The sequence below is a fragment of the Ailuropoda melanoleuca genome, chromosome 2 (genome assembly GCF_002007445.2).
Source record: "Ailuropoda melanoleuca isolate Jingjing chromosome 2, ASM200744v2, whole genome shotgun sequence".
NCBI lineage: Eukaryota > Metazoa > Chordata > Mammalia > Carnivora > Ursidae > Ailuropoda > Ailuropoda melanoleuca.
In genome coordinates, this window is record NC_048219.1 from 4,142,200 (window position 1) to 4,152,916 (window position 10,717).

Here is a 10,717-nt window from a genome sequence, read left to right on the forward strand (position 1 = left end):
AAAGTCTTTTGAGTGGCCTCGTGTTTCTGTCTTTGGATCTGCTCACACAGGAAGCAGTGACATGCCAGTCAGCCTGCTCTATGACACGGAAGAGGCCCAGGAGCCGAGGGGCACATTCCTTCCAGGCTGTGCAATGCGTTTTGCTCCCAGCCCAGGGCCCTCCTTTGCTGAAACTCCTCTGGCCTTAAGATTTATACTTTTTTTTTTTTTCCAAATGCTGAAAATAAAATAGCTGGCTTCCTCTAGCTAGAGACATCTGGGGAGTGTTACTTCTGAAAGTATTTTTGGCATGAAAACGTCACCCAAGTTGCTGAAAGTGATTTGGAAATTTTAAGGTACTGAAAGCATCTGACTAGCGTGGTGGCTGAGGCCAAGTGGGTAGAGGTTAATTATTACACTGGCCAGTCATTTCCTATTAGGATTCTTGCTCCCTGTGCTCTTCCTCTTTACTCTTAGGTCTTAATGCTTTAGGTCAAGGATTGCACCCAAAGCTGGTCTGTGGAAGGTGGCAGAACAGGTACCTGTAGGGGACGAGTGGCTTGGGGTGGGATAATGGGAGAGAACCCACTGGCCATCCTTCTTCTAACCCTGCCTGGCTCCCTGGAAGTCCAGCATGTTGGGAGACCCACAGAGGGCTCCTGGGGAATGCTGGGATTACGTGTTCGCTGATGGGCTCCACCAGATAAGAGACACAAAGTTCCGACTCTCTGAGTGCCATTCAGGGTCTGAGGGATCAGGCTAGGCCAACTGAGATGTTTCTCAGGATGAACCATTACAAGAATAATACAAGGGGCGAGTGGGAATTGTAACTAAGGACGAACCACAGGGGACCAGCAAGCAGGTGCTGAGAGCAGCCTAGGCTGGGGGCAGGAGTGGAGGTCATTGGGAACAGGCTGGAGAGGGGAGAAGAAAGTGAAGGCCAGTGGTTTGGACGTTGCTCAGGGGTGGCGTGGTAGAGAAAACATGCTCTGAACCAGGATTCAGGGATTCTTGCTCTTGTCCTGACTCTGCCACTTACCATTTGGGCTCTCAACTGCCCTGTCTGGGAAAACGGAGCCAAAGATGCTGTCCCATTTGATCTGATGAGCAATGAGATATGAGAATGCTGCACAACCCTGGAAGTGTTGTATGCATGTGACTGTCATGATCTCGGCCTGCCTCCTCCCCGTGTGGGGATGATCTCATGGAGGAAGCGCGAAAGTGCTTTGTGTTAAGACGAAGTATATACATAAGCAAATGCGAGGCTGGTATGGTTCTAAGCAGGAAGGGCATGGATACTGTGCTTTCCGATCTCTTTGAAATATGTGACATTTTGCAGTGGCTCATGAGAGAAGCCAAGTCTCCTCTGAGATCCCAAGTACAGGAGTGGGAGCAGGCGCTAGCATAGAGCCTTCTTTGTCACCAGTTATGGGAAGAGCAAAGCAAAAGAGAGTGAAGTTCGGGGAGGTAATAAAACTCTTAGGGTCGGCTGGAAGGGCCCTCAAATATGATCTTTCAGTCTTCTTGTTTCACAGATGGGAAACGGAGTGAGGCCCAGAGAAAGGACAAGGGTTGTCCAAGAGCACACAGCGAGTGTGTGGCTTCAACCCTGGGTGTGTGTATCTCCAAGATGTGCACAGTTCCCATACTTGTTCCCAGCCAGGAACCGTCCTGTTCCCCTCCCCCCCCCTCGCTGAACACTGGGTCTGACTGCGCCAGGGAGCCTGGAACGTGAGCCGTGGGGGGGTGTAAGTTAACCCACCACACCTGAGCGCCCATGGAGGTGGCAGATGGAGGCGTGATTCATTTCATCCTCAAGTTCAGAAGCCATTTCAGAAATCTGAGGTAGGAGTTATCTTCTGGTGTTGGGAGTATTGATGATTTTTATTTTAGCCTTTATAATTTTCAGGGTTTTCCAAAATATTACAACAAACATTTATGATTTTATAAACCCCCCTCCCTCCAAATCTTATTTTAAAAAAGAAGGAAACTGGAGGGCTGTGACACGCCCAGCTAAGGCCAACCAGTATCTGTCACGCCAGGCAGAGGCCCCGAGCTGGCAGAGGTCCTGAGGTTGGTCACCTCTCCAGCCTGGCACTCAAGCCCAGCTAGGCAGCATCTCCCCACCTCCTGAAATGTCCTCTCCTGATACCATTGCCAAATTGGACTCGTTTATCAGGGTCCAACACCAACCCCGCTAGGTGTGTGAAGGTGTTTTAAAGCCCACCTTTCCCCCATTGGGACGAACATCTGTCTCCCTCCTCTGACCACGAGTGGCACTTTCTTTGGATCCGTTTTGTCATCCTTTTCTGCCTTGTCCTGGAATCTTTTGCACCCAGGTCTGTCTCTCCTGCTGGGCTGAAGCCTTGAGAGTGGGGCCTGCATGTCATTTTATCTTTGTGTTTCCGGTGATGTTCTCAGCCTGGCACAGCTAGAGCTCAGACAAATGTTGTTGGACTGAGGGGAATCGAACATACAGACTCCTGAACGAGGGATATGCCATCCAACGGTTTACGGCAGGGCGCCTCAACATCGGCACCACTGCCCCTTGGGGTCCGATGATTCTATGTGGTGGGGAGCTATGGTTTAGTAGTGTCCTTGGCCTCTGCCTACCAGATGCTGGCAGACACCCCTGGTGGCAACAACCAAAAGTTTGGACATTGCCAAATGTCCCCCCGGAAGGCAAAGCGCCTCCTGTTGAGAATTTTGATAAATATGGTGGATAAGGGTTTTTCAGAAACAATCCCTTGGAGTAGGAATTCCCATTTAGCAGATGAGAAAGGCAAGGCTCACGCAGTTTGAACTGGGAGTGGAGCCTTGCCGATCCCACGACCCTGAGACCCTTCAGGACCTCAGTGAGGTCTTTGCTTCTGCACTTTGGTGTGCCTGCTCCACTCTCACCCCCCCGTCCTGCATTCCACCCTGTCCCCTTCCCCCCTGCCTGCCCCGGGGCCTGTGCCAGGCTGTGACCCACTGGTTGACCCTGCTGGTCCGCAGACTAGACCACAGGCGGCACCTCAGCAAGCCCCCTCGTCTTCTCCAGCACCTTGGCCTCCTCCCCATGCTTAAACACGCTGATGGTGACCTGGCCCGTCTCAGAGCCGTACTTGTTCTTGACGAAGACACCGTAACGCCCACTGTCCTCACTGTTGACCCTTTCGATGGTGATGGTGACCTCCGAACCCTTCACTTCCATGCGGTAGCGGTCAAGGAAGGCGACAGGCTGGTCATTCTTCAGCCAAGAGATTTCAGGGGTGGGGTCTCCCGAGATGACACAGGTCAGGCACAGGGTCTGTTGGAAAGGACAGGAAGGGAATGCTCAGTCTCGCCTCCTTATAATCACACTTGGCATTTACCTTCACTCCCCCACACCGCTCCCACTACAAGTCGTTCCTGGGGATACATTATTACGTGTGTTCTATTATAACCCATAAAAGGAGAACATTAAAGGGAGAGACATTTTATTTTAATCCCACATCCTCCATCCTCAAGTTTTCTGCAGGAATACTTACTAGTTAAGAGTTTCAGACCATCATTACCCTAGCAATTATCTGCCCCACATTGGCCTGAATTTTGCTTTATTGCTTTTTGTCGCTTATTTGCCATTATGATTTTACCATGCAAATAAGACTATATTGCTTTAATACGAAGATTTATGAATTGGGTTTAAAAATTCTTGAACAAGCTTTAACACAGAGCACTATAGTGTAACGGTCAAACACTCAGTCTGGGTCCGGGCACACGCAGACGTGTGAATCTCAGCTCCGTCCCTTCAAGCTCTGTGACCTTAGGAAAGTCTCTCAACCTCTCTGGATCTCAGTTTCCTCAGCTATAAAGAATGACAAATAGTAGTAATAATACTCCATTCCCTGTGGCTGCCTCAATGGTTGAACAAACTAAAGTATGTACACGTATGGAACAGTGCCTGACCAAAGTAAGACCAGACACACACGAGCGATCATTTTCTAGAACACTAGGCTTGCATACTTTCAGGTCTAGAGGGGCTTTTAGGGATCATAGTAGAACTCCTGTGCAAGTGGAAGTTCACAGACAGACGTCTGTGACGTCCAGGGCCACCTCGAGAGGTGGGGTGAGCACCTCCACGGGCCTGACACCAGCCTCGGTGTCTTTCCTTTATTCCGCACGTGACCAGCAGGGTGGAGCCGGCTCCTTGGGCGCCTGAAGCCATGGTGCTACTTTGTGCTTCGTGATCTCTGATGGCCACGGGGGGGCACAGAGCGGGACTGCCCGCCACGGGCTGGGGTTGCTCGCTACCTTATCTTCCATGATGGTGGCTACATCTGGCAGGCCCCTCACCACTTTGGCGCGATCTGGAAGGGAAAAGAGAAGATTCCAGTGATGAATGATTTCCTGCCAGCTGCTTCCCAGGATCAGGTTCCACAGAGTTGGGGCTTATTGTTAAGCCGTGTTTTCTCTTCTCCCTTTTCATCATTTTGGGCGGAAATCTTTAAATTTGCGTCACATGTTTCCTTGCCTTCCCAAACAGAAGATGGGGACATACTGCGCTTCTGTTATTGACTTGAAGTGATCCTTATAATGGGTGGTACCTGGAGGGGACAGTGAGGTGGCACTGCCCTCAAGAGCGGGGAAGGAGGAACTGGCTGGGGACACGTGATGAAACTCAAGTACGCGGGCCTGGCAGTGGCATCCCTGCTGCTCAGTGGCCAAGCCACGTCCCTCTGGGCTTGGGACTGTGTCCTGGGCCAGGTGAGGCCTCAGTGCCCCGCCAGCCAGAACCAGCTTCAGCTCCGAGGTCGGAAGGCGTCCCTTCCCCTCCCCAAGAAAGCCTACCCAGCCTCATTCCTGTCTGTCCCTGCCTTTCTGGTTCTGGCTGCTGCCCTTGATCTTGTCTTTGACTCTGCTCGGTCCACACCCACCGTCTCCGCTATCCTTGGACCCCTCATCCATCCATCCATCTGCTTTTGTGCTGCCGCTGCCTGCAGCCGCACAGACCCCACGGGAAACCGGGACTTCAGACACCTGCCAGGAGGCATAACTCACGGGAAGCTGCCGCAAACCCAGACACAAAAACAACAGAAATATGAGGGGACTTACTCTTCTCAATGATGGCCAAGGCTCTGAAAAACAGAAATGGGAAAAAGGCTTGAGTTCCATTTGTTAAAGATCGGGCCTGCCTCAGGTAGGGGTAAGGGGGTGACAAGGGACAGGTGGAGCTGGCTGAGGCTCCCAGGAAGGGGTCCTGTCCCCAGCTCCTGCCATACAAGAAATGCACACAAGAAATGCAAAGGGCACTTACTTCAGTCTCTGGTGCTCAGCCAAGGCATCGTCAAAAGCTGCCAGAAGGAAAGAGGGGGGCGTCAGCCCCTCAGCCCCTGTGACCTACAGGTACAGGGCTTCGTGCCCACTCTTCCCCCACTGTCCTCCCCATCCTGTGTTCTCTCGGGGCAGTGCCGGGATTGGGTGGGGAGATAGGGGTCCCCCTCCTCTGCAAAGACATGGGATTCCCTAAACAGGTTTCTCTGTGGACGGACAGGTGGCCAGCTCACCTTGTCCTGAGAGATCAGTTGAGAGCTGCCGGGTTTCCTTCCCGGCGGCTATCTCCAGGGTGTATTTGCCCTTGTCTGAGTCTTTGGGGTCTAGGATGTGAAGCCAGATCTCATCCAGCGTGGTGCCAGCCCTCACCCGGTCACCACTCTCCAGGCGCTTTTCTCTGGATAGGAGGGCAAAGAAGTGTTTGACTTGGCTCAGCTCATCATGCTGGCTGGCTGTGGGGTACAGGCACCCCCTGCCCCAAACTCCTCTCCTGGGGTTTTCTTTCCAGGTCTGTGGGCTGGCCATCCATCCACCCATCCATCATTCGTTCATTCGTTTGTTCATTCAGCAAATCTGTGGCACATCAGCTATGTTCCAATGTTGAGTCTGTTCTTGTGACATGTCCTGCAGGCTGGGGATCCAGGAAACGGGGCTCCCGGGTCAGTGCCCACCACCTCCTCCACCCTCGGGGTCACTTCCTCACCTCTTCATTCTCCTCAGCTCAAACCCTTCCAGCGTTTCTTCGAACAATCACCCTTCCCTAGCCCTTAAAAACCATAGAAACTCCTTCCTTTCTTTACTTAAACATCATTTCTGGAGACACCTGGTCCATGTCTTCAGTGTTGGGTCACAGAGGTGACCCCTCTGGACTCGGTCAGTGGGCTCAGTAACTCTAGCTGGGAAAGGGGCCCTTGGCTTTGGCTCTCCCTCATTTGACAAACTTGATCAAGTCAGTCTAGCCTTCTCCATACGGCAGGTGCAGTAATGTCTGCTCTGCGAGGCTGAGGCGTGCCAATGATAAGCAGCCCTGGGAAAAGAATGCTCTCAAACTGTCTGCGGCCACTTAGCTTCTGGCTGAGTCTCTGTGGATAACTTATCCATCCTGCCTTCAAGCCCTGGCACTCAGTCAGTCGTCAGCCCCACAGGTCCCTCTGCCTGCACTTCTCCCCTCAGCCTGGCTGCCTGAGTTTGCTAGGGCTGCAAAGAGCCGTAAGGGCACCGTGACTCACCTGACCATCTGGTTCTCCCCTGTTCTGCATCCTTCCCTCCCCCAGTTCCCAGATGCTGTTCTAAGATCTAATGATCCTTCTGTGGACACAGATGTTCTGGAAAAATGGTTTTATCACCAGGGTTCCAACCTTCCCTGGGGAACCTCCTTTCTCTACCTTTAAGTGCTGTTCCCTATCCCTGACTTCTTCTGTGGACAGTGTGACTGGTGGGAGACCCTGTCTCTGCCAACCCTTTGGGGCTGGGCTCTGCGGCAGATGCCACAGTCCGCCCCCAGCCTCTACCCCCCCCAGCTTGGCTAGGGCTCCAGGGGAAGGCCAACTTACTTGTGGAACCAGGTAGTTTTCATGTACTGGATGTCAAAGTACTTGACCTTGCTGAAGATCCGGATCCCCTCCTCGGTCCCCTGGATTTTCAGTGGGGTCGCAGAGAGGGCTGGGGAAGCAAAGGAGAAGGCCAAGGTCCTTTGGGTGGCACATTTTGGGGCCAGCAAGCTCACCCCTGCTCTGGGGGTGTGGTGGGGGCAACGCGGCATTGCAAGGAGGCAGGAACTTCTCCCTCAATCTTTGAGGTTGGAAACGAAACCCATGCCTGGTTGCCAAGGCTGGTTGGAGGAGCCCTGGAGGCTGTTTGCATCGGGACAGGGCTCAGCAAAGTGGGGAGAGGGGCTTGCTTACCACCAATCCTTCCCAGCTCAGTGAGGATGGCATCCAGGACTGGAGGAAGACAGAGAGAATGGTCAGCTGATATAGAGCCCTCCCAGGGATATGCCTGGGGTGGGCATGTCCCTAAAAAACGCTGGTGGAACTCACGAACAGCTCAAGGCACAGGGGGCTCTGCAGGATGACTCCAATGGCTTGGAGGGGGTCTGGGGCACTCACTGATTGATGGGGCAGGGGGGAACCATGGATGGAGGGCGAATGGGCCAGCCTGACAATTTTCTTGAGGCTGGGCCAACCAGCCTGATGAGGAGTCTGGGGCCCAGTGGGGGGTGGAGGAGCGAACTCTAGCTTCGGATCCTGAAACCCAGGCTTACTGTGCTATACTGCAGAGAACATGGGTATTGGTGTCACAGATCAGGCCCCTGCCACTGACCAGCTGTGCAGCCTTGGGCAGGTCACTTAGCCTCTCTGTTGCCCCCAAGTGATATGGGGATCCCATAAATTTTACCCCACAGGTCATATCACATCTCTTGATTCTGTGTGATCCCCTGGGTCCTCCTGGCCCATCTCTAATATCGCCAGCTCCTACCTTCGCCTGTGAGGTCCAGTATGGTGTCATCCTCCCCTCTATTGTCCGAAACCGTTGCTCTATAAATTCCCTTGTCCTCTTTGGACAGCTGGAAAGAAAAACGAGAGGTGACGGTGTGTGCATGGGTTCTGGAAGGAGTGCAAGTCAGCCTGGGCTCCAGGCCTGCCCCTAACTCTCTGTGTGATCTCAGGCAAAACTCATCTCCTCTCTGGGCCTCAGTTTACCCATCTGGAATGGGTGATTGCTAAGGCTCTTTCTAGCTCCAGAGCTCTTCGACTCCAAGTTCAGGGCTTGTCTGGGCCTAGGGGTGAGGTGAGACCGAGGGCAGAAGCAGACCCCACATGTGGATTCACAGACAGCTGCACCGAGCCAAGTGTGATGAGCCCTCCTTGCAGAGTCACCCGGCCTGCCCTCCTCCCTGGAGGTCCCCGGATAGAGGGACCTGGGGACCCCTCTGCACTTCTCCAGAAGGAAGTGTGTTATCTTTGGCTCAGGACAAGGGGCTCCTTTCTTTTCTTTCTTTTTTTTTAAAGATTTTTTATTTATTTGACAAAGATAGAGACAGCCAGAGAGAGAAGGAACACAAGCAAGGGGAGTGGGAGAGGAAGAAGCAGGCTCACAGCAGAGGAGCCTGACGTGGGGCTCGATCCCACAACGCCGGGACCACGCCCTGAGCCGAAGGCAGACGCGTAACCGCTGTGCCACCCAGGCGCCCCAAGGGGCTCCTTTCTGGCACATGCTCGTCACCCCCAGATGAAGTCTGAACAACACTCGGCGAAGCAAGAGCTCGGATTGTGCTTCTGAAGCGTCCCCCTCAGGCCCTGGGACGTACTCTCTGCTTCCCTGTCCCCTCAAAGGGTCCCTCCCACCCTTACCATCTCTACATAATGTGTTTTGAGGCAGAATCCAAGGAAGAGACAGCTCTTAACTGGAGATTGAAGGGCTGAACCCCAATAATCCTCCCTTCTGTACCCCCTTCTTTCCCCAGTGAAGGCTCCAAAGTCCCAGCCAAACCTGGGGGGAGAATGATTGGAGTGACTTCTGACCCCACTCTCTAGCCTTGTGTGTCTTGGTGTGGCATAATCCTTGACCCGGCTTTGTGCCGTGGCTGCTGTGAGGATTGAGGGAGGTAACCCTTTAGAGCCAGAAAGTTCTGTGCCAGTTAGATGGATCGTTATAACAAGCCTCAGTAGCAATTAAGCACCTACTGGATGCTAAGCTCTGTGCGAGGAGCTTGCACTGTGGTGACAAAGGCCAAGTCCTGGCCAGGATTTGGGGGAAGACCCTGGAATCATTATTTCCTTCCCAGTCAGCAAACCTGCATTTGCTCCAGTCCGCCCGGGCACCCTGTGAGGCCAGCAGAAAAGCACTGAATGTTTGAGAACAAGCCTTGTGTTTCTATGGTAACCAGGCCACCGTCTTCTGGAGGCCAGGAGCAGGTCGTGGGCCGGAGAACGGAGCTCCAGCCCTGCTTTGCTCTGCCCGGCCCTGCCCTGCACAGTCAGCGCCTGTTCCGAATCCCAGACTGCTGGCTGAGGCGGGAACGAATCTTTGAGAGACAGCATCCCTTCTGACCCATTCATGTTACAGATGAAAACCAAGGTCACAGAAGAACAGTGACTAGCCCCAGGCCACACAGTGGCAGGGCCAGAAGTGAAGTCCAAAACAAAAGGAAAAACCAGTATTACTGTTTCCGTGTTTATATAAATTTGTGCTATTTCCCCCTCCATGGGCTTTTTTTTTTTTTGCATCAATTTTGATTAAAAGATACTGCATGAAATATTATCTTGATTACTAAGCTTTTAGTGCCCCCTTACATATTGTGCTCAAAGTGAGTGCCTCACTTGCCTCACCCTGGTCCTGGCCCTGCTCCTGACTCCGTGCCCAGTGCTCCTGGTGCTGCCTGGGGGGTGCGAGACCCGAAGCTGGAGATGCACTTACCTCTTCGATGCACAGAGTTCCCACTCCAGTCTCTGGGTCGTACTGACCGTCCGGGGTCTCTCTCTTCTGGAAGAACCACTGGAAGCAGGTTTCCTTCTTGGTGTTGGTCGCCTGAGGGAGGTGTAGAAGGAAGAGACTCCCTCACACTTTCTCTTTTTAAGTAAAAACTCATCAAATCTTTTTTTTTTCTCCCCACACACCTGACTCTCCCCCGCCCCCATACCCACCCTTAGCTAATTCCTTCCTAGGTCCCCGCTATTCCTTCCTCACACCCTCCGCTGGTGCCACATTCTGGATTTTCACTAACGGTGTCCCTTCCACCTTTTGATCTCTTCCTACTCCATTCTTCCTTGTCAGTGCCTGTGCGTCTCACAGATGCAAGTTAGGTATCCCCTCCTCCATGAGGCCTTCCTTGAAGCACCCCAGAGTGCCCCAATCATGATTAACCAATTTCTTGCACGTGTCTGGATCATAGCAGGAGGTGTGCTGCTTTCCAAGGATCCTGCCTCAGACCCCTGGGCCCCGAGATGCCAAAGGAGACCCCACTTCTTTATCTTTGTACGCCCAGCGCCACGCAGAGTATCTGGTCATAGTAGGTGCTTTGAGTTCACCGAATGGGTCTGATTCTGGGAGAGCGCTCTCCCCTGCCCTTCCTGCCCTTCCCCAGTCATCTAAAGAGGCTGCAGGGTGCTGGGCGGGCGCCCCAGCTTCGGAGTCACACAGCCTGGGTTAAAGCCGAGCTCTAGACCCTACCTCGTACGTGTGGTCTTATTTCTCTACTTGTTTTCCGGTCCATGCCTATCTCACAGACGATTGTGAGGCCGATAAGCACTGAGCACAGGGTCTGGCAAGGCTACTAATTCACATCAGGGAATCCCCCTCAATATATAGACCCCTTACTTGCTGCTCCCAGATGCTCGGGTCCCACAGAACCCCTTCCCGGAACAGCCGGGAGATCTGGCTGAAAGCTGATGCGAACCACACTAATTAGGCTCCATGGGCTCTTGCGGGGCGGGGGTGGGGG

General features: G+C 53.2%; 1 protein-coding gene across 2 annotated transcripts in view; it reads right to left on the reverse strand.

Annotated features, from left to right (window-relative positions):
* Window positions 1-1,827: 1,827 nt before the first annotated feature.
* The window catches only part of MYOM3 (myomesin 3), a 49,792-nt gene continuing 40,902 nt past the window's right edge, over window positions 1,828-10,717 (reverse strand). The window contains exons 29-37 of one of the 2 annotated variants that reach the window (XM_002913344.4): window positions 9,694-9,804; window positions 7,753-7,840; window positions 7,179-7,217; window positions 6,828-6,936; window positions 5,508-5,671; window positions 5,258-5,294; window positions 5,056-5,078; window positions 4,255-4,310; window positions 1,828-3,271 (exon numbers count right to left, since the gene is read on the reverse strand). In XM_002913344.4, the coding sequence (XP_002913390.4) occupies window positions 2,978-3,271; window positions 4,255-4,310; window positions 5,056-5,078; window positions 5,258-5,294; window positions 5,508-5,671; window positions 6,828-6,936; window positions 7,179-7,217; window positions 7,753-7,840; window positions 9,694-9,804 (921 nt within the window). In that variant the 3' untranslated portion in view covers window positions 1,828-2,977. Of the gene's footprint in view, window positions 3,272-4,254; window positions 4,311-5,055; window positions 5,079-5,257; window positions 5,295-5,507; window positions 5,672-6,827; window positions 6,937-7,178; window positions 7,218-7,752; window positions 7,841-9,693; window positions 9,805-10,717 lie in introns of those variants that run through there. The other variant, XR_004621521.1, reaches the window with a different exon arrangement.